The 23870-nt window shown below is 37.8% G+C and overlaps 1 protein-coding gene across 3 annotated transcripts in view; it reads right to left on the bottom strand.

Annotated features, from left to right (window-relative positions):
• Nucleotides 1-4493: 4493 nt before the first annotated feature.
• Nucleotides 4494-23870, bottom strand: part of EPC1 (enhancer of polycomb homolog 1) — a 108728-nt gene continuing 89351 nt past the window's right edge. Inside the window, exons 6-15 of one of the 3 annotated variants that reach the window (XM_045289866.1) lie at nt 23431-23590; nt 20622-20798; nt 20447-20536; nt 20204-20352; nt 18681-19033; nt 9710-9828; nt 9543-9629; nt 8610-8751; nt 8141-8504; nt 4494-4865 (exon numbers count right to left, since the gene is read on the bottom strand). In XM_045289866.1, coding sequence (XP_045145801.1) covers nt 4793-4865; nt 8141-8504; nt 8610-8751; nt 9543-9629; nt 9710-9828; nt 18681-19033; nt 20204-20352; nt 20447-20536; nt 20622-20798; nt 23431-23590 — 1714 coding nt within the window. In that variant the 3' untranslated portion in view covers nt 4494-4792. Of the gene's footprint in view, nt 4866-5295; nt 6325-8140; nt 8505-8609; nt 8752-9542; nt 9630-9709; nt 9829-18680; nt 19034-20203; nt 20353-20446; nt 20537-20621; nt 20799-23430; nt 23591-23870 lie in introns of those variants that run through there. The other 2 variants (XM_045289867.1, XM_004702286.3) reach the window with 2 other exon arrangements.

Below are 23870 nucleotides of genomic sequence, written 5' to 3'. Positions count from 1 at the left end.
ACCTTGCAGTTTACAGCCCAACAGGTAACCCACTTAAGCCAAGGGAACTCAAGTCCTAAATACTAAACTCTTTTTGTTAACGAGTAATGTAGGTCAGCTCATTCGCCAAGACGAGGTTCCCTTTCAAAACACACCATTTATATTTGCCTATACAAAACTGAAATGGGTTTGGATTTTGTAGCTATTCTTGTGAGCAAATATCAGAATTGTCACCTACGGCTTCCCATAATGTATTCTCTAATTTTCAAGACTTGATAAACACTTATTTTCAAAATCCAGCATAGATGCAATCATCTATGCTGTTAGTGCTAACATCACCAGCATGTTGATTTAATGTTGTCTCTTCTTTAATGCACGTTCTACGAGAATGGATATTACATGAAGGCAGAGGTTTTGAGTATTGCTGTTTTCAACAGGTACAGTAGTGCCTGGTATGGCTAATACCTGTTGGATCAATGCATTATTTATAGATCCATTCGTTCCTCTGTTGCTGTGACCGTCTACCTTTTTTAAAAACAGCAGACCCCTTTTGTTGCAAGAATGCATACATAGAAATCACTCTACAGAAGTGGATCTGCTGCACGAGTGGAGGCTGAAGGCCCAGCGTTACAGCGGTTACAGGGCTTGGCTCTTTAAACCCATCGGCTGCTCCCTGGGAGAGCTATGGTAAGCAGCTTCACCACAGATTTACAGCCTCAGAAACCCAACGGGCAACTTTACTCTGTCCTTCGGGTCACTAGGGGCTCAGGGACTAGATGACAGTGCTCTTCTGGTTTCTTTTCGGGAACACATTTTAAGTATTGTACGTACTGTCGCAGATTAGAAATAAGTACAGTATTCATGGAAACTCTAAATTTGGAGTTTGGAATACGTGGAATAGACCTGTTGGAAAAATGAGATGTCAACATCCATTGTGTACGGACATCCATTGTGTATGGCAGTTGTTTGCGTTCGTGAAATAGATACAAACCCCACAGAGTAATAGAAACAACAGTATGGGATTCTTTAGGAACGCAAGAGGAGCAGAGGATAGTAAGGAAGCTATGTTCCAGGCTGATAAAGTCAAACTGAAACTCACTGCCATGGTCGGTTCCTCGTGAAGAGAAGTGCCCGTCGGCTGCTGGGCTGTCAACCTGCACAGGTGCAAAGCAGCCCATCTTTCTCCGTGGCCGGCTGGAGGTGTTCAGCTGCTCACTTTGAGGTTAGCAGCCCAACTTGTCACTCACGGTGCCGCTGGGCCCCTTCAGGACTACGGGGCAGGCAAAACAAATGCCAGCTTTAAAATTTGGCAGTTATTCAAATACTGGATTACCATTTAATCACCTAGGACCCTTAAGGAATGACCTAATTTCACCTATAAAACGGTGACAATCTTGTATCTACAGAAGAGATAAAGGATTAATTCCTATGCAGTCACATCGTAAATACTCACTCAGCCCAAAAACCAAACTCACTGCCATCAAGTCAATACCTACTCATAGCACCCCTACAGGGCGTGGTAGAACTGTCCCAAGTTTCTTAGATTTTCCCTTTTATGGGAATAGAAAACCTCGTCTTTCTCCCACAAAGTGGCTGGTGGTTTTGAACTGCAGGACTTGCAGTTAGCAGCCCAGTGTGTAACCACCACGTCACTATTAAGATGAGGTGGCCAAGTTCCACCTAGACCTATTCTGCTCTTTCCCTAAGGTCCTGTTGAAATTGCTACTTTGTACTGAGTGCTTCACTTCGGTCACACTGTAGGGTTGGCAGCAGAGTATATAAAAAAAATCAGCAACTTTAGAGAGAACTCAATTTTGAGTAAATTTCCTTACATTAAAACGTGTGAATTTTAAGTTTAATTTCTCTTCATCTCAAGAATTCATGCAGTCAACTAGGTGAACGCTGCCACATGCACACTCATCATGGTCTGTCACTTCTCAGCCCAACGTGGTCTCATTTTCTTAGTAACCCTTCACCCCAAAACTGATGCTCATTTGTTTATTTAATGTGAGGGGGACAGTGGATTTGGAGCTCATTCCACGAGATAGACTGCTTATCAATCTAAAAAAGATTGCATTAACAGCGTGTGACAAGAAAGGCCTGCTGCCAGCAAGCAGGGGACTGGATTTGCCACTGCAACAATGCACCTGCTCACACAGCCATCTCGGTGTACCAGTTGCAAAAATCAGCATGCCCCACATACCTTACTCACCTGACTCCATTCTGTGCGACTTGTTTCCACGAATGCAGAGGGACATGAAAGGACATGATTTGACAACATAGAAGAGTGAAGAAAAAAAACGAGGGAGGTGCTGTCAGCCATCCAAACGAGTTTGAAAAATGTTTCCAAAATGGAATTGCGGATTTGACAAATGTATTAAGTGTAATGGAGAGTACTTTGAAGGTGATAAAGGTATTTTGTAAAAAAAAAATTTAAATGCATAGCTTGAAAAACATTGTTTTTTTTTTGGAGGGGGTGTTTGCCCCCTCTATTTGCCTGTGGACACTACATGTACTACATATCAATCACACGGGCCTAGAACCCATTCTACCCACTGACTCTAGAAATGTTCATCCTAGTCTGGTTTATTCTTGTGTACACTTAATCCGAGTGGGGCTGCAGTCACCTTGACATCTCTACTTGGATGCTCCATGCGTTTCGTTTCCAGTCCAAAACTGAGCAGGCTCTTCCCTCAGACCTCCTCTTCCAGTGCTCTGCACTGTGGCTAGTTCCTTGGGCCAGATTACCCTTCCCTTGGACTCATTCTCCAATCTCTTTCCCCATATATCTCACATCTATCCAGTGAGCAAATTTTCTTGGGTCAAACTTTATACACAGAATCTAAACCTTCTCACTACAGGCCAGTTCATCTCTTAGCTAGCTTTTTGCAACACATTTTCTCTTCTGGTCCCCCCCTTCAGTTATTCTCAACACAAGCTAGAGGAATCCTGCTTAGATGATATTACTTCTCGAAATTGTCTGCCTGCCCTCCCTCATGCCGTCTGTCTCACTGCTGCTCTTTGAGCACCCCCCAACACACCAGGGTCTTTGTTTTCTGTCTGGAATGCTGTTAACTATCAGCCGCACCGTGGGAGAAACTCTATGGAGAGTTCTGCTCTGTCCCACAAGGTTGCTATGATTCAGAATTCAACGGACGGCCAATGGGTTATGATATCCTTCCGTGATCACCTTACTGGAAACTGCAACTTCTGAGCCAAGTTGGCACCACTCTCCCTCACCCCTCTGTACTGTTCTCCTTTGATATGTAATTAATATTCTTTAAAAACCAACCCCAAGAGATGAAGCTCTATGAAGGGACGGGCTTTTCAATGGACATGTCACCATCCATGGCATAGTAGGCATTCAAGAAATAATTGCAGAAAAGGAATTACAAAAAGTTATCACTCCCCCATCCCATTGAACGATTTTAATTCACACAAAAGCTCTTGGACTGCAAATAAAAGCAAAAGACCACTACACATTAGTTTGTCAACATGTAATGCCCTGGGTTTATTTTGTGAGATTTCTGTCACAATATTTCCAGGTGGGATTTAAAAACCTTAAGGATGATGTGTGCCATTGGACTGGGCATTCAGACTGCGGTACTGACAAAGCACTAGCAGTAGTCTGTTAAGTACCAGTCTCTTCACAGAAGAGAGGTCAAATAGTTCCAAAGGAAGGCACCCGATATTTGTGGCTCTGGCCTTGCAGCCTTCTGGAGAATCTTAAAAGGAAAAAAGCTGGCTGGCTGTTTTTAGAAACTGGAATGATGATACACGTACAGCAATTACTGCATTCTTCTCCCTTATATCCTTTTGATAAGAACAAGTAAAGAATGAAGTCTTTTAAACAATTCGACAATAAAAAAGTACATTTTTTTTATGTGTGGTTAAAAAAAGGGCAAGACAACATAAACTCCAGTTGTAAGGACTCCGTTTGCATACTTGATTCAACACTTTGCGGTGTGGAAGGGAATGGGACTACTGGGCTGTTTGCAGAGCAGCACCCTAACATTAGTGCTTTAAGTACCAGAAACCACCCACTCTCTTGCGGGCACGTGGGGACGGGAAGATTCAAGAGACTTCATTTTTAGCTTGTTACTTGTCCTAATGATAGTAGACCAGGAAGAGCCCCATTTAACAGTACATTCCCCATTTTTATCTTTAAACTGATGCCTTTTTTTTGTCTTTTTTGTTTTTGTTTTTTGTAAAATTCTGTATGTATGTCACCATTTTTTTTTTCACATGATACACAGAAAACTCAGGGACCCAGAAGGGAACCAAGTTATGTTATACCATTTACAAAATACCAAGGAGTCCACAGCTACCTAACACATTTACTACAGCACAGGAACCAATAAAGGTACAGTGTACAAAAAACTGTAAACACGGCACAATAAATAGATAAAACAGCAGGTTCCGCACCATGCACATGATGTGATGACACTTCATCTCTATACAATCTCACATCTCACACTCTTTGTTGCAATTTATTTCCCTCCCACCCCCCCACCCCCAAGTGCAAAGCATCACAAATGAACATTTCTGTATTCAAGTAACATATATACAGGGGTATTACAAATATGCAGTACTGTACAGATAATTGCTGTATTCTTAATTTACAGATGTTGATTTTTTCCTATTAACAGTAAGAAAAGAAAAATCGAAGCATGAGAGATGAGCATTGCTGCCAAGTCCCCACAGCTGCCACAGAAACGCATGTGTTGCATTCCATCATCCCTTGCATTCAAAATGCTACTGATGCATAGCACCTAATCAAGTCCCCGAGGCTGCGGTGCCACTCCCGAGGAAACTACGTCACCTCCATCGCTACTGTATTGTCAGTTATGTTGTTCAGTGCTGGCTTTTCCGATTCATGATTTTCCCTGTTGAAATAAAACTTTGAGTTAGTTTATTGTGCCAACCTGGCCGATAAACACAGGTGGGGTTAATTGAAGGGCTGGGCGATAAATTGCTCAGTGAATCTCGCCTTTTTATTTCTCGGGTCTCTTGCTTTCTGATGGTCAGACCAGGGCGCAGCTGCCTTAGCTGTTCCCTGCTTTAGCTTGCAAGGCTGACTTCCTGCAAGACATCCCCAAGGAGAAGCCGCATGGACCTACCCCGATGCAGCCCTGGGTGCTGAGATGTTTACACGCTCACTGACTCAGCTTTCGCCTGCAGTCGGCATCATTGCCTCTGTTTTATGAGATGGAGGACTTTGTGGATTGGTGTTGGACATATGGATTAATAGGTTAATGTTGGACTTGTGGGTTTGGGCAGCACTGGGTTGGGATGTTTTCTTGATGTGCACTTAACCTTTATATAAACTCTCTCTTATACATGAGTTTCTGTGGATTTGTTTCTCTGAAGTACCCAGACTAACACAAGTTCAATCAATTACTTATCTGCAATATATAGATTTAATAAGCCAAAACCATCTTCCCAGGAAAGAGCTTAATTCATTTTAGTAGTAGGAATATGATTATGTTTTGGGAAATATGGTGCCGACTAAAGAAATACTCCTTCAGCATTTATCATCAGGAATATGTAGGTGGAAACAAGGCTATTAAATTTCACAGTCAACTTTATCTCTTGGAACAAAACTCGTGGAAACTTGGTACTCTGCTGTAGCACCCAGCTTAAGGAAGATGTTGGATATTTCAACCTCAATATTAAACACACAAGGAATTCTCAACTTTTAGTTTGTATTTTCCATGTCCTTCTGTGTTCAATTTCCTCCAGTCTTAAATTTACAAGAACTTACAAAAAGAAACAATGTGACTGAGGTTCACGTCACCAGTTTAAGTCGGGGGTTCTGCTGCAGGCATGAGCTGTATACTTTATGTACAGCATTCTGACACAATCCATCTGTGGTCACTGCCCCATAGAGCCTACTCTATTGAAAACGAGGTAGATGCAATGGTCTGTAGTAACAAACAGGTCTCCTACGTTATGCACATGAAAACATTACACTGCGGTATCATTAAAGATGTTTAGTGTACCTGGAAGTGTTTACTTGTTAGTACACATAGATATGTACACTATATATTTAGACAAACATTTGAAGGACAGATATTAGATATGAACTGTACCCAGCTGTTCTGGTTTACATACAATTTTGATGTACAACAGAAAGGAATGGTTGCTTTTAATTCATGTATCTTAATGCCTGTATCTTATAAATCCCCTAACAGTGTATGCCACAGGATTTATGAAGACTGTATGTTGGGTACAACAGGTACTGAGCTAGCACACGGAAGGTCAGAATTTTTGTTGTTCTATCACCTAGGTTGTTGAGTGTTCATGGAGAAGTCAGTTAGTTTCTCGGGGCCTCAGTCTCCTCATCTTCAAAACAAAGAAGTACAATAAATGATTTAAAATGACACCCACTGATAGCGTTCCAAGGTTATTCAATTCTATGCAATGAAAATCTTTTAGACAAAGTATTTAAGTGAAAATATTTACTTCAGAACTACTCACATAATGGATTGGCTAGCTTTTATTGGATCAAAAATATTACTAAGAATGGATTAGTACTGAACAGATATGACTATTACTTAAGCTTAGTAGCTGACAGGAATGAGCAAGCCTGGGAAACCGGCTGCTATCTGTAGCAACAGGCCCTGTTTCTCCTTCCGGGTCACTCCCGGCTGCAGGTATCTAAAATTCAGTCTGGTATTCAAGGGGATCCAGTTTGGCTCCTCCTACCATTCAAACTACTAACCTTCCCAAACCTTGAAACAAATTAGTCATTCATTAATTTCTGAATACATTTATATTTTCCCAACTTTTTATTTTCACGTAGTCCACGTACCTGACTGAAATGCCCCTTTCCTGATCAAGTTCAACCAAATTCAACCACAGATTTAACCTGATCTAATTTTGCAGAATATCTCGTGAATACTCTTGGTGTGACAAGGTGTCTGCTTATATTGCAATGACAGCCATCATCTCTACCAATGTTTCCCACAGTGGGCAATATCACCCCCAGGGGTCACTGGCACAATGGAGGGGCAGCAGTGTGGGTGTGCGCTGCAAAAGCAGACCCTGGATTAGGGGCTACTGCACAAACGTTGTGAATTTGCCAGGAAGGTGTTGAATATTCTGAAAAGGGGATGGTAGGCCGTCTAAGTTTGGGAACCTATGATCTATACAATTAGTTGACAAATATAATGCACTGGGATACTGTTAGGAAGATTTTTCAGGTATTTAACTTTCCATACCTTTATGCTTCCCTTCTAACTAAATTGAAAACCCTTTGTTGTTCCCTTTTATTTTACCCATAACTCCACTGCCATTGAGCCAATTCCATTTCACTGTGACCCTGCACCCCAGATTCTCAGGCTTTTGATGGAAGCACAGCACTTCGTCTTTCTCCCACAGAGTGGCTGGTGGGTGCTTACTACACAATGCCACGGGAGTACTTTTATTTCTCACACAGTACCTTGCAAACAGCAGGATCTGAATTATCATCAGCATTTAAAGTAACAGATCCTGAACATTCTATGCCACAGACTGAAACTCAAGAAGACAAGCCATCACAGAAACAACAGTTTCATTAAAAGTAGAACTGGCACGAGTACTTAAGCAGTAAATATTAAGAGTTTAACTTTGTAGACATAGTTCTGCCCAGTCCAACTTTCCTCACGGTAATCTGTGAATATGAACTCTTAAAGATTAAAAATATCAAGGGGGAAGAAAACGAATGCATTGTAAGCTACTGTTATATTAAGAATTCACTGCCACTGAGTCATTGCTGACTCAGAGCGGAACACCTGGTGGGTTTCTCAAGCCTGTTAACTGTTTGAGAGCAGGAAGCCCCGTCTTTCACCAATGGAGCCGCTGGTGGTTTTGAACTGCTGACCATGTGGATCACAGTGCGACATGTTAGCACTACACCACCAGGGCTCCTTATATTAAGAAAGGGATACCCAAAACATTTAAGTAAATATTTTCACTCTTATCATTTGGTTACAAATCTCCACTAACACTGAACTATAACATACGTCTGTTTAGTTCTTGAATAAATAAGGAATTATTATCCATGTCTTTAAATGGATAAAAGGAAAAAAGAGAAAAGAATTAGGCAAAAGCAACGTCACAGAATTAAAGTTAAATTGTCCTAATTTTCAAAACTCTTTTCCTGAAAATAACTGCTCACCTTGGAACTGAATCCACGGAAGATGAAGATGAAACCTTGGCAACTTGACAGTTCGCTGCGGCAGCCAGCTTTAAGGCAGACGACGGAACAGCACTTAAAGTCCTAGGTACATGTCGTGCATTTAGGGGAGCAATGGAGTTTACAGTGGCAACCGATGAAGGTACAGTTAATCGAATGTTGTTCCCAATCAGAACCTGAGTTGTTGCAGAATTGGCAGCAGTTACTTGATGACCCAGTGCACTGTGGGAACTCGAAGTCTGTGTTACATTTGAAGGCTGTAACAAAGTTGAACCTGCTGTTGATGGACTTGTATGTACAAGTGCTGTCGGTGTAGTACTACTGAGGTGTAAGCCCTTGTATACTCCTAGAGAGAAAAAGAAAGAAGCATCTAAGCAATGTGTGACTTTGCTACTTGGATTACAGATTTGCTAGAAATAGAAGTAACCAATTTAGGTGCCCTGTTCCTTACCTGAGGCAGGAAGGACGCCATTCACCCCAATCCCAAGCACCACATCGTCCTTCATCTTGAATCCCATCAGTTGCTCTGATGTCACCAAAGCAGAAGCAGCAAACTGGGCACTAGCAGAATCCAAAGTCTTGGAAACAAAACCCTAAACGACAATGAACCATAAATCTCATCAGTATCATTTAATATCAAGTTCATACTAAAGCTACACAGGTGTGCCAAAATCAATTTAAATCTCAGAGAGAAAGTGGCAAATCACTTCTTTTGATTATCATGTTTGAGTAACAAGTAACCGTGTCACTCAAGGGCCACAAATTCTGATTTTCATATGTGAAAATATATACTATGTATGAGTCAATTATCAAAATAAATTAAAATCCTACAACGTAGAAACTGCGAACTTCCAACAGTGCTAGACGAAAAAAACTCTAGTATAACAATTTGTACTTCACAAATACATAGAATAAACAAATATATAGATTTCCTTAACCTTATTTATACACACATATATACACACAACCAGAGATATCTTTGGGATAATAAAATATCCTTTAAGAACTGGAACAACAACAAAATAATAACAATTTAGTCTAGAAATTGAGAGACCTTTAGAACTTTTTAAGGTGAATTGTTGCTGCAAGGTGCTAGGCTTGAATCTCCACCTTTTGGCCCTTAAGTGCACTTAAATGGCAAACATTTGTTATCTAAGTTTAAAATGGAGTTTTTCAAATAGTAAAAGAGGCTTTTTTAGTGTGAGATTAAAAAAAAAAAATCATAACAATAAATGCCCCAGATAACAAATTGGGTAGGGATAAATTTTAAAGAGGTACATTAATGGGCTAGAGATCAAATGGGGTTTTTATCTCAATTAACTATGCCTTAAGTTTTGTTTTGTGTTTTTAAATAGGGAACAGAGTCAACAGCTTCCATACTCACCTGCAATGTTCTTTCTAAACCCTGTATAGAGTGGCTATGATGTAGATTCAGGCGAAAGCCACTTTTCTGCTGGTTAGATGCAAGGTTCTATGACAACAGTTGATAATTAGAGATGAACTCTGGCAGGAAACAATGAGGGATAATCATAAGACAGACAAATCCCTCACCTGTGATGTGTTGGTGGAGGAATTACTATTTGCTTGCTGTTGATGAATTTGTGCAAGCTGCTGTTTCTGCATTAGTGCCAGTTGCTGTTGATGTTGCTGGTATTGTTCGGCTGTGAATGCTGAACATAAAACGAGGAAACACTTTATAGAAACTTGTAGCTATCATATACACTTAAAAACACTAACACATTTCAGCATGAAAAATAGTGTTTTCAAAATTGAATACTTGGCACTGGCTCATGATCCCAGTAAAGATTATTCCCAAATAAAATTTTAGCATTTTGGCCACCACATTTTATGAGTGGTTTGAATTCAAAAGGGAATTTAGCTTGAGGTGAACACAGCAAGGAGAATGGCTTACTTCCCAAGTTTCAACCCCATTCCCTTTGTAAAGCTGTGACACTTGTGCAAGACAGTGTGAAGAAGCAACGCAGCTTTTAGACCCATAGATCTGGAAGCCAACTTCAGACTGAACGTGAGAGGAAGTCGGAGAATCACCATTTGGTTTACATTTTATCCACATTATTATACCAGCGCATCCAGATGATCCCTAGTAGTTGTGTAGTAATAATTGCTCTACATATTTAAAAAAAAGTAACCAGTACAAGTTACCAATCTATTATGAAAGATAGGTTTTCAGCTCATTTATTTTTCTAAAAAGAACCCATCCTTTAACAGGAAGAAAAGAGGCTCTAAATGCTAAGGTTAATTAACTAATTTTCCCCACCCAATTAACCCACCTGGAAAAAAATCCAGTCAATAAGAACGGAGTTGTTTATGTTGATTGACTGTACAGAATGATGTCTGAGGAAAGACACTGTGTTATGCTATTTATGTTTGTCTATGGGGAGCTCAGTTCTAAAAAAAACAAACAAAAAAATGTTCATTTATTACCCCCCAAAAAGGGTGCGCAGTTTTAAAAAAAGAAAACCTTTTTCCTTTTTGCCAATTTAAAAAAAGAAAAAAAAGGTGTGGGAGGCGGAAGCACATATAATCACAACTTGTCGGACTTGAAGGCTTCTTCCAGAAGTCTGTAATGTCTGGGTATGAATTATTTTAAAACAAAACAAAACAAAACAACAAGGTATTCATGCATCCCTAGGTATCAGGGATAAATCATGCAAATCTCGATCTAAAGTTTGATATATTCAAAATTTTGTCAAATTTTTTGTTGTGTAATTGCACTTTGATAAAACTATCACCTCATCAAATTCAATGATGCAGGAGGAATTTTTCTGTCCCTTAGGAAGCCACTTCTTTCTAGTACAACTAGAAAATGCTAAAGTAGAAAATCTACCATATTCCAAATAGACCAGAAAATTACAAAATAATATTCATGGAAATCTCACAAGTTACTAGTGTCTACAAAGGCATTAAACTTGAGCTAAATTAAATTCTCGGGAAACAAGGGCAAAAAAATCCTAAGTATTTTTTCCTGGACACATTCTACTGATTGTTCTTCCATATTATATGTTCTGTGATCGTCTATTTTTTTAATGACTCATTTTAGCTCTTATTTTCGTAATCCTCAAATTGGAAATCTACATGGAAGAGTTCTACTGACAGCAGGGGGTCCCCTAACATTGCCATACAAGTAACTTCCTGTTAACATGATTATTTCCATAATTCATAATAGATGAGTTGTCAAAACTTCAAGAGACTATAAAAACTGCTACTCTGAAAGATGTGCATGATTAAAGCAATGTTTAGATTTGAAATGCATAAAACAGTTGTTTGCTTTAATGTGAGAATTTTTAATTAGTTAAGCTAATTACTGAGATTCACACTTAAAAATAATTTGAGTTGGCCAGAGCCTTGTATTTTCTAGGATTCCCCCACAGTCTGTTTTTATTTTTTATCAATTCTTAATTTGTAAATTAGGCATGGTTTACATTTCAGATCAACTTTGTATCCAACAGTTCATAAATTACTAATCAACCTCCCTAACAGTTTACTCTTCCCTCACTCTGAATTTTCTTTTCCCTCTTGTGGACCATCACCATCTGGTTTATTGCTACCTCCCCACGCCCCCTATCAGTATGTATTTTGAAAAAAAAAACAGGCCCATTTATTTATCTAGGAGATAACTGAGCATTCAGTGAAGACACTTATGTGAATAAGTGAAAAGTACTGACCCCAAATAATTGGAAGCCCTTATTAAACAAATACACTGAAATGAGAAGTACTACTTCTCAGTGTAGCCTCCATTTGAGCTGGCACACTCCTGAAGGTGGTGCTCTCCATGTCCCTAGCCCTTCCCTGGGGTTCCGTGCCCTTGCACGGGCACTACACGTCAGAAACATCAGCCTTGCACTCTGGGGAAGGACTTCAACAGTGTTCTTTTTCGCAAATCTTTTGGGGAAAAAAGAAGTTTGAAAGGGCAAGAATTTAAAAAACAAATTCTCGTCTGCCTTGAATTTAACTAGTCTAAGCACATCCCTTTGGAAAGCCACTGCTTTGGTTATTTCATTACATTTTTTTTTAAATTGTAAATTGGGTGAAGGTTTACAGACAGTTTTCTGCTCAACAACGAACACATATTTTGTTTCAGGTCACTGCTTGCAATGCCCACAAACTCCCACTTCCTGTTTCCATTCTTCTTCTAATCCTAACCCTTTTGACCTCAAATGACTGATTATTCCAAAGGGTGTGCAACTCCCTATACTGACTGCTGTCCTCAGCACTCTGCTATTTGGCTGAAAAACTGAGCCGCGGGTGTGTTCAGTTCCAGACCCGAGAGTGATGAAGGTCTGCAGTCATAGGGGTTCGACCACTTTCTATCCAACAGGGCAGGTTTTGGGTGATTCCACATTTTTCTCCCACTCTACCCAGCCACTTCTTATGTGATCCCTCCCTTCCAGAGCAGTTGGTAGTAGGAGCTGAACATCAGCCAGTCGTTCTAATCTTAGGGTCTGGGAGACTGGTGTTCACATGGCTCATTAATCCATTGGACCATTTCTATGCGTCTTAGATTGTCTTCATAATTCTTTCCTTTGAATGGGGAAGAGGCGAGTAGTTGTTGCACCTTAGACGGCTGCTCTTGAGCCTTTAAAAGACCCCAGTCACTACACACCAAAGTAGGAAGTAAAACATTGTCTTCGTGGGCCTTATGCCAATTGACCTTGGTGCTACATGAGACCATGTATCACACCAATACTTGGAGGCACCCTAACAAGACTGAGGCAAGTCGATTACTGAGGAAACTTGTCTGGTTACCCACCAGTCGCAGAAACGCGTTTCAACGCATTTTGTATGGAATACACCTGTGCACATGAGACTAGAATTCCAGCAGCAAAACTTTTTGACTTATCTTCCTTGTATACATGTACAGCTTAATTTATATATAAAAAGGATCCCTTTATAGAACTTTGATAATATTTATGTATATCTAGATTAGAAATTAAGTACAATAAACTGAAACTCATTTTAAATAGAGGTCCCAAAATATTTTTTGTTTTGTTTAAGCCAGTATGTCTATCCCAGGTTTCTTTAAATTTCACTTTTTAACAACTGTTAATTTTCTTCTTATAGACATTTAAGTCTCTGTTAACTACTTCTATACTTCATTGTCTAGTTATGAAATTTTCTCGACTGGGTAAATGATCCAGAAGAAACGCGTAGTACAACAGATACGGTAGATGCAATTGTCATATAAATTCATGGGTCTGGGAGCTGAGAAACTTTGTCCTTAATGATATCAAATTGGTTGAATTATTTAACTCTTTGAGGTTCAATATCTAAAAATATGAAAGTGATTTAATTGGGTGATCAAGATTCTTTTCACCTATAAAATGCTAATTTTTTTATAATCCTAGGCAATGAAATTCCAACCCAACTGGAAATTTGAACAAAGCTAAGGCAGTAAACTAGGACAAACATAAGCTACATTAGGTTTTAGTTATTATACAAACTTAAAATTGGGAAAATCTCTTATCAAGATACTGTTAAAATTCCAGATTTTCACCAAGTGTTAAATAATGGAAATGAAACAAGAATAATCTTTCAACATGTCTATAAATAGACTGACATCAAGGTAGAAAGGTTATAGGATGGGTCTATCTGAATATACGGTATAGTAGTCAAGTTTGCAATGGACACAAGATGGTCATTGTTAGCATGGCCAAATCCAAAATCAAGCCATCTCACCAAAGCAAACAATTTTTCGACCAAGAAGGAACCCCTGATGAATGGCTCAAATAAGAACCTCATTCCAGAGATAAACCTTGGTCTGAGGTCACAAAAAAATTAGTTGTAGATATAAAAAATACTCTGGAAAGCAATGATATTGTAACTCTAGAATGAGTTCAAAATTAAAATATTTAAGTGCTAAAAATATCATATACAAAGGAGCTTCAAAAAGTTCATGGTAAATGGATTTTAAAGATAATGGGTTCTTTAAAAACGTGATGAGTATGATTAAGAACCGAGCATTTAAAAATTGGAATTAGGGGAGGAAGCTTAACAGGACTTCAAATATTTGAAGGGCACTGATGTTGAAAAGCAAGAAAATTTATTCAATGCACATCCCAGGGTAAAACTGGAACTTGTAGCTTTAAATGTAAGAAAGCAAATCCAGGGTTCAATATAAAGACACATTTTCTAACCAAGTTTCCCAAATGCAGAATAAACGGCTGAAAAGTTGTTGAATTTGCCCTTACTAGAAGTGTTTAGCAACAATGGATCAAATATAACATTTATTAATTGTCAGGATGACACACAGGAACACACATTTTGTTCTGTTTAATGCAAAAGGTCATCATGAATCGGAGTTGGCTCAATGGGAGCTTACGTCAGAAGTACTTGGGCAGAGGTCAGAAACTGTTTGATGGAAGCACCTAATTCTTAGGTAGGAATTTGGAGGCAATAACCCTAAATGTCATGAGTCTATTTCTTATAAATGGAAATTATGGAGCATCAGTACCGAGAATCACTTATATAGTTCAGGCAGCTATACTTTAAGAGATATGTCTACAGTGTATTTAGAAATTGCCCGAATAATGCCCAACTAAAGATTATTTGAAAATCCAGTTTGGGAAGATGGATTGCAAATTACCCATACATATGCTCAGCAACACACACACACACACACACACACACACTCTTTCTCTCTCTCTCTCAACACCTATTTAAAAAGACACTCCTTTATTTGGGCAATGTGCAGGCAGAGCATTATTTTAATGTAAAGAAAAGTAACTTTAAAGAAATAAATATCAAACAAAGTGATTCCTTAGATAGTTATTAAAGTATGATCTTCTATTTGGAAAGCTTTTTGGTTCATGAGCAATCCAGAAATCCATTCTGAGAACCAAAGTTTGTTATATAATTCATATGATGGCAAAATTTGAGCAGACCTAAAACTCATTTGGCAGCAAATAATGACATGATATTATTTGTAGTCTCTATTCCATTTCGTGTGACTATTTCTGCATGTCACTGTACAACCACAAAACTGTGATGTTTTTTCATAGGGGTATTATTTTAGACTCCGCTGAGGGTATGTGATAAATTCACTTTCAATCAAAGTAAAAAGACAACAACTGAGTTTGTATCACTGGATAAGGAATTAAGGTTTTTCAGATTTACAAAATCTAGTAAAATATCCAGTGCTTAAATCTAGATTTTTCTTTTCCATAGTAATATTCATATTTTATGTTGCAACTAACTTCAGCAAATTGCACTAAATTAAGTACTGGTGAGTCAGTTAGCTACTGCTAGTGAGACATAGTCTATCATTCTAGTTATCTATCTCCTATTCATGCTTATTTAAAATTAACCAAATCGCTAGTGCATCTACATGAGTTGAGAAAACTGACTGTTAACGTTGATGAAGTTTCACTGAAAACTCAGAATGCAGATCCTAAACACACAACTGTGCTTTTAAAATCACATTTCTACTGTTTTTAGTCTCTTTAAGTTACATACAGAATTCTAATTATTAAAGTAGTTATTAATTCTGAAGCCAGATATTTCTCAAACTCAACCACAAGCAAATTACCACTTAGACCATGAAAAAAAACTACATTTTAAAAGATGGTTTTATTCCTAAATCTAGAAATCTCTATTTGGAAACTGCCCAAATAATGTACAACTGAAGATGAATAATATGTCTTCTCCTTATGGACAAACATTCTACTATCCTAGAACGTCTGACGAGTATTCTACGTCTTCCTAATTTCCTCCACCCAATGTTATTTCTAAAGTTCCCAGCAGACAAAGCACTCTAACATGTTATTACCCATATAGCCACTGAGACATGCAGACTGGCTAAAACAGGGAAGAGAGTAGAAAACTACCAAGCAGAGGCTACAAAAGTTGATGTGCTGTGGACCCCTCATGTCCTCACTGAGAACAACCTTCTTAAAAATTAAGCCAATAGGCCCTTATGATTACTTAGAAAAGAAAAAGAAAAATACTAGTGGGCATCAGTGTATCGTAGGATATGTGTAAGCATTAATATTTTTCACAAGGATCAAGTAATCCAAACAAGTCTAAATTGTAAAATTACAACCAACATATTTGGCTTAAGTATTCAGGCAAGTATATCCACCGGATTTATATCTCAAACAAAGGTTAAATTCTAAAGTCAGTACAGTCTGAATTAAACACTGAATATTCTTAGCGAGACCTATCTCTTTAAATAAACGAAACACAGCTAGTTTTCCTTCTGGCATCACACTAGATCAAAGTTTCTTCACCTGAGTACCAAATGTAGTAGTATGGTTGGTATGTGGGGACCATGATGACTGAAAAGAAGAAAAATAACACTGTAATTCCCCAGTCGGGTGAGATGTTCACACTGTTAATAAAAAGGCCAACTGGTGTGGACAGCAAGAGAAGGAACAGGAGATTCAGAATCACTGGGGAATGCATTCTTCCAATGGAAGAGTATGGAGAATCTTGTGTAGCATCTTACGCTGCTAAATTTCCACCTCCAAGAACCTAAAGTTGAACTCATTTTAAGTTAAATGCACATATATGATATAACTCAAGCATAATACACTTAATAGAGCCCAAAGCATTAAGTTTTAAGTCTCTGGAACATTCACAGTATAAAGGAATAAATAAAGTGCCACCACATCAGTAGTCTGTAGACATTTATTCCTGATGTATTCTGGGACACTCAGCAAAATTTAAGAGGATATTTATTGAGAGCTAAGAATAAAAATAATTAAGCGCAATGGGGTATGTGTGTGTAAAAAGACAAACCCATTTCTTTTCATTTTATCACATATATAAGGCAATGAATAAAATTAATATAAGGTTACAAAAGTCTCCCCCATTCCTCCAGCAATGCTTTTTGTAAAGTTCTTTGGAAACTAGGAATGACTTTTCAATAGCAAAACAATTTAACTGAGAAAAGACCACTAGAAGATCCCAAATTTGCTAATCCATTTTGACTTCTCTATATTAAGGGCTGGTGGAGATGAAACATGCCCATTTCCTACACTCTCTCAAAGCATTTTATAAAACTTATAAAGGAATATTTTGCACATTTACACTTTTAAAATCACTACACTCGTACTGTATGTAAGCTTTTATATTGAAAAGTTCTACCTTTTGATTTTTAGGACTGTCAACACATAAGCTGGCTCTTTATGAGGTAAACTCTAAAATCTAACAGGATCATAAGTAATCTGTTAGGACTTGAGAGCAGTGACCAAATATGTATTCTAAGCAGAATAACTGGGTAATTTCTAGCAGGTAAATCTAGATGATTTCTGAAATTTGATTATTTTTCTTATATGCTGAAACATCTGCATTTTATAGAAGTATTACTTTTAATCATGAAAAAGTTAATTTATGGACTATTTGCTGGAGTCCTTAAAAAAAATAATAAAGCAAATGGTCATGTGTATGAGGTTTCACTGTAGTCCGAGTTGGTGGGCAGTACTGCCCCTGGAGGGCACTGGAATGATTTGGGGTGCTGGGCTGCAAAAACAGATACCTATACTTTACCCAAGAAGCCCTGGTGGTGTACTGGTTAAACATTGGGCTCCAATCTGCATAGGCAGCAGCTCCTAATCTCCAGTGGGACTGCAGGCGTAATACAGGGCTTTCTACTCCCATAAACAGTCTCAGAAACCCACAGGGGCAGTTTCACTGTTGTCCTACAGGGCTGCTAAGAGTCGGCACTGACACCATGGCAGTGAGGGAGGGAGTGAGCAACAATTTATCCTAGGAGCCCTCTTGATGTAGTGGTTACATGGATTGCTGCTGACATCCACCTCAGTAGTTTGAAACCTTGGGAGAAACATGAGACTTTCTGTTCCCACAAAGGGTTACAGTCTTGGAAAGCCACGTTGGCAGTTATATCCTGCCCTAAAGGGCTACTATGAGTGCCCAGGTGGGCACTGAGTAATTTCCTGTCCCCCTAAAAATGGGGAAGTAGGCCAAAAAGGTTTGGGAATCTATGCTTCAAATAACAATATATTTAATACATCTCATAATGTAGCCATGATAAAGTAGTTATCTGAAAATGTATGAAAAGATATTAAAATACCACTTTAAGTAATCACCAAAAAATTGGTTTCTTTTAATTTATTCTGAAATACTGCTCAGCAGTTAAGGCTATGCATTATCACCTCATTGATCTCTCCTTTTAAGTAGACTACATAAAACCGAGAAAAATGTTCAAGCATTAAACAGCAACAACTCGGGCCTGCCTTTTTCCCTATTACTTGAAAAATGTCGTGTCATTCACAGAGAATACCCAGGAAACACGTCATACATGTGATCATGAACTGCCTTTGTATGAGGACACGTACAATTATTATGCTCCTTATAGTGACAGGAATCAAATAAATACAGACCTAGGTTTTTGGTGGTTTTTTTTTTACTGTTTCAAGTAATGACTTATTTTTTATTGCCAAATAATGACTTTAGTCATAAATGTAACAGACCATATATTCAAAGAAAAAAAAGGGCGAAATGACCTTTTGATAGAAATGGACATAATAACCAATAAACATACCAAAGTGTGCTGAACCACTGCTACTTTTACTTTGCGTAGAGGTACTGCATGTCTGGGTCCCAGGTTGTGCTGTTCCTGTTCGGTTTACACTCCTGTACAACTTTCTACAGAAGAGTTCATCATCGTCACTGTCATGTAGGGATGGTGTCCGAGGCCTAAAATGCCGCCATCTACATGATTTGATATTGACTAGGATCTGACTGAGGTCTTTAGAGAAAGATTTGTCCGAGGTATTTGTTTCTGAGGTATTGGCAAATTGATTGACTGAAGAATGCTGTGGAGAGGAAAGCATTTCCAAATCCAAATGGCGCAACACACTGTCATAGTCTGAATGAGCTCTGTCCAGTAAGACCCTATTAAAAACAAGGTAAGATACATACATTGAAAATAATCATTCAAAATTTATACTTGAAAAGTTTCCCTTTCTTCTCTCCAAAACCAACCCATAATGAATTTTCAAAAGCTGAAAAATCAACTATTTTAGTATTTTGTTTCAGAAGTTAAAATGTGGACTTCTGATAAAGCTTCTTTTTGCATGGTAATGATCTACTGAACAAAAGTAACCAGCAGCCACTGTAAAGAGCAGCTACCCTGTTCATTTTACAGCATGGAGGCTTTTTTTTAAGTTCTATAGGTCGGCTTACCAATATGTTACTGATAACAGACGAGAGCATGTGTTTTCAGTATTTATTTCAGCCAAAGATTTTTACATTTTACTACAAAGCTCCAAAAGAAATATATATTTAAAAAATGTTGCTCACATACTTGTTCTCTACTACAGTACTCTCTTTTGTTGTCAGGAGGGGAGGGAAGAGGAAGAGAAAAAAAACACAGGAAAAAAGTGTGATCTCTGACATATTCTAGTATCTATATTTCCTATAGAAAAAGTATTAATGATCAATTATGCTAGAGGATTTTTTAATTTACAGAACATATATAAATGGCACTATCACAAAATTCTAACATTAAAGCTAGCAATAGAATAAAATAGCTAATGTAAAGAATTCTAACCGCTGCTCATATCAATAATGCTAATTAATATTACTGCCCAAATAATCCTTAAGTTTTAGTGATGCAAAAATTACAGCTACAAATTATATATTGGCCTTGTATTTCACATGCCATATCTTGACCCATTTAATCCTTTTTTCAATTTGTCCCAGAACTTCTAAAACAGTATCTTACAGTTTCTATAGCTTCATAAAATTTGTGCAGTTATTGTTTACCCTTGTCTCCACTTGTCGCCTGTGTGCTCAGAATGCTACCACTTGATTAGTTATTTGGGGTCTTGTTCTTGGAGAGAAAAGCAGACCCTGAAGGGTCCATGAGTTACGCATGCATGAAAAGCTGTGGTCATAGAAGAACCAGTAACAAAGTGGCAACAATATCAGCCGACATCATCAATTAAAAACAGCAAAAGGGAACTAAATGAGCTGTTTAGAAAGAATACTTCAATTAAATTTTAGATACGATTACCCTAATTTGCTAAGGTATCCTACACTAAGTGAATATAGATATCTTACCTTCCACCGCGCCCAACCCGTCTTCGTGCAAATCCAATACACCTTTGGGGCACGGTGAGGGTAGTTAAGCAGTATCTATATCGCACATCCCCTAAGCCCCCATCTTTAGGACTTGTCCAAGGCCAGTTGCCAGTTTGGTCTAAGTGAGGCTAAAAGGAAGAGAAAACAAATCCAAATTATTTAATAATTTTGTCGGTTCAAGGTAAATAGCTGCCCACTTACAAAGAGACTGTGAAAACTTACAGCATAGTATTGACAGCCAGCTTTCCTACGGAAAGCGAAAGGACCATCAGGATCATTCTCTTCCTCAGCCTCCGAAGAGCCGGACAAAACCTGTAAATAAGATGATTGAAATGGGTCAAAGCAAGTGATTTACTATATTTCTTCTCTATATCCCAGGAAAATTCTCATTTTCTACCTGGGAGAGAGGTTCTTCATCTGAGCTGGGGAAGTCGTATTGATTTAAGTCTTTAGCATTGAAGACTGGCAGTGCAGCAGGACTCGTCTGTTGAGGAGTAGCAGCAGCAGACGAAGGTAAGACTTTGGGCTTCTTCTCATATTTACGTTTCGGTCGTATAAGATCAGCTTTCTCTTGCTGCAACAAAGTCATAAGTTAAATAAAAACAAGAACTTAGGCTCATTATTGCTGAAGATATTTTGGGAAGCCTTTAACAAGTTTATTGCTATAACTAACTGAAGGCATTCATATTCCTAAGAGACACAAAACTCTTATGTTTGGCCCTTTTACATTTTAAGGTCCTATGTGAATGCATAAATCTATTACTATAATCTAAACATAATCTCATAATCTATTTTGTGTCTATTAAAGTAAAAGAAGAAAGTAACCATTCTCCAGCTTTTAAGTCCCGTAACTAAGAACGTTTACTGATTGCTGCTCATTTTCTTAATTTTCTATGAAAATTCTAAGGTGAATTAAAAAAAAAAAGAATGTCTAGTCTTTACTATCATTTAGTATCAAATCAGTAAAGGAGAATAATGAAAATGATTTGACTTATATACAAGTCAAATTACCAACAACTTCTAACATAGCGAATAAAGCCCTAATGCACCAAGCCAAAAAATCCAAGCCACTACCATTAATTCAATTTCTACTCAGAGTGACCACATAGGGGAGAGTGGCACTGCCCCACTGGGTTTCTAAGTTGTCATCTTTATAGAAGTAGATTGTCTCAGCTTTCCCCCAGAGTGGACACAGGCTTGAGGTGCTGACCTTTCGATTCACAGCTGGGTGCACCCTGAGCACTCCTCCGCAAATGCCAAACCTCAAAATCCAAGCGAAACTCACTGCCATTAAGTGGATTGGGATTCACAGCACAACAGGACACGTTAGAAGTGCCCCTGTAGATCTGATACTGAACTCTTCAAGAGAGTAGAAAGCAAGCTTCGTCTTTCTCCCATGGAGAAAGGGGTTTCAAACTGCTGACCTTGAGGTTAGCAGCCAATTGTGTTAAGGATTTGCTAGCAGAGCAACGAAGGCTTCTGGAATGATAAACTCTGAGGTGTTTTTTTCAACCGTGTAAGGACATTAAATAAAGGAAACACCAGGGTAAAATGTACCGAGGTAAGAATAATTGAGCTGATGAAATACAGAGCATGTTTGAAAGACAAAGGAGTTTCAAAATATTCATGTAAAAATTCCATTATATTTAAATTCCATTTTCCCAGAAAGGCCAATCATGACAAAGGTTAGGAGAGAGGAGCGATTTGATGTGTGAGCAACAGGCAAACAAGACTGGAGGCAATCTGCTGGGAAGAAACAGACCATGGCAAACAACTATGTAAATCTGCTACTATTTTTTATCAAAACTTTAGTTCATGTTTGTTTTTCCCCCCTTCAAACAGTTAAATCTGTAAAACAATAACTATTAAAACTATCAGACAGTTCTGCTGCAGCAGCTTTCTAGTTAGTCTTGCATCTACTGCTGCCTGTGGTGATACCAAATGTTATTTTAAAGCCATTATCAATGGTCAGCTAGAACAGGGCGTTTCAAAATCTCAATAGAGTTTGAGACTCTAATAAACTACAATAAAAATTACCAAGGTAACTAAGCAGCCCCAATACAGGAAAGTGTTTTAACTGGGAAGGTTTTAAAGTAAAACACTGATATCTGAAACCCATGTTTCTGGAGTGGGGAGCAGAAACTATATATAGCTAACAGAAAAACCCAAGGAGCGGAGGTAGAACTGAAGCAATCTAAAAACGTCACAGAGGCTCACAGACTTCAGAGACCACACACTTCAGATCCTGCCGTTGGAAAACCCTACTAAAACTTTGAAGGCACACTTAGGATTAATTAATTATAAGTGAATGCATAACTGGATAAATAAAAGACTTAAGTGTATTTATGGATGAAATATTTATATGGGCTAAAAGAAATAAAATAAAACAAAAATGTATTTTGGCACATAAGCCTAACTTTCTGGATTGTTTAGAGTAACTATTTCTCCCTACAATTTTTTTTTTAAACCAAAGTGTTCATATTCTCACAAAATGAGGCATTTGCTTTACAATGGCAGGAATACAAGGCCAGGGAAATTATTATAAGGGGGATGGCAATTTGTACATTTGAGTTTGAAGATTTTTATCATCACCCTAACACCCATATCAGGACAATAGGAGAGAGAATTAGAATGGTGAATTCTAACGTCATGATAGAAATCCCAAAAGAAAAATAAATACTGCAGATGCACATTACCCATGAGGATACTACTAATTGGTTGCCCTCCATTAATCTCCCTCAGCTTCCTTTAACTAATATAACTTCCTTCAATAATTTTACTTGTTACAAATTGTGAAAAATTTGGTAAAGAATTTGCCAAATATTTCCATTTCTAAATAATTATCTACATAAAATGTTAACGAGGCACCTTGGTGTGTCCATAAAACATGACTCATCATATATAAGAAAAATTTTCATAAGTCCTCCCATCAGTTTCCTTATTCTGAGTGATTGATTTCAATACTTCATAATCCTACAGCTAATAAAATATTCTTTATTGGGCATAATAATTATATATTTCATTCAAAATGTAAGAAAATAACAAAACAAAACTATGATTTTAATTCCTGTTTTTTCACAATGTGCCATAATCATTGAAATTTTGTAAAAGGCTTACATGTGTTTTTCCTGCACTCTCCCTATAATTATAAATTATCATTCAATACTACTCCAATCAGGTATTATCTCCACAAAAGTTTTACTTACCTTATTAACTTTAAACTCCTTCACGTCCATTGCTTCCTGATGTTTAAATTGATTGCTATTAGTAATAGGAATGATGGGGATGGCATAAGTAGGTTTCACTGGCTGTCTCTGTGCCATAACCTCGGACATGATCTCTCCATTATAATCACCTAAATTATACCTATTATAAAAAACATTAATTATAAATTTAAAAATTTTATATTCTAATAAAATTATTTTTAAAAGCGTTACAAAGCTTTACAAATGTCCCTTATAATAACAGTAAATATAAACAATTACACTTAAGAGAATACAGTTAAATCTAGACTATTTGTTGAATACTGATTAAAATGAAAAGGAAAACACACAGTTCTGTTCCTTCCTTCTGTTTCTTGGATCACACTTTTTGCATGGCACTAGAAATAGATGAGTGAGTGAGTGAGTGAGTGTGTGTGTGTGTG

This window comes from Echinops telfairi, unplaced genomic scaffold (genome assembly GCF_000313985.2).
Source record: "Echinops telfairi isolate 266 unplaced genomic scaffold, ASM31398v2 ScPeMD7_31;HRSCAF=116, whole genome shotgun sequence".
Lineage (NCBI taxonomy): Eukaryota > Metazoa > Chordata > Mammalia > Afrosoricida > Tenrecidae > Echinops > Echinops telfairi.
This window is presented reverse-complemented; position numbering and strand designations above follow the sequence as displayed.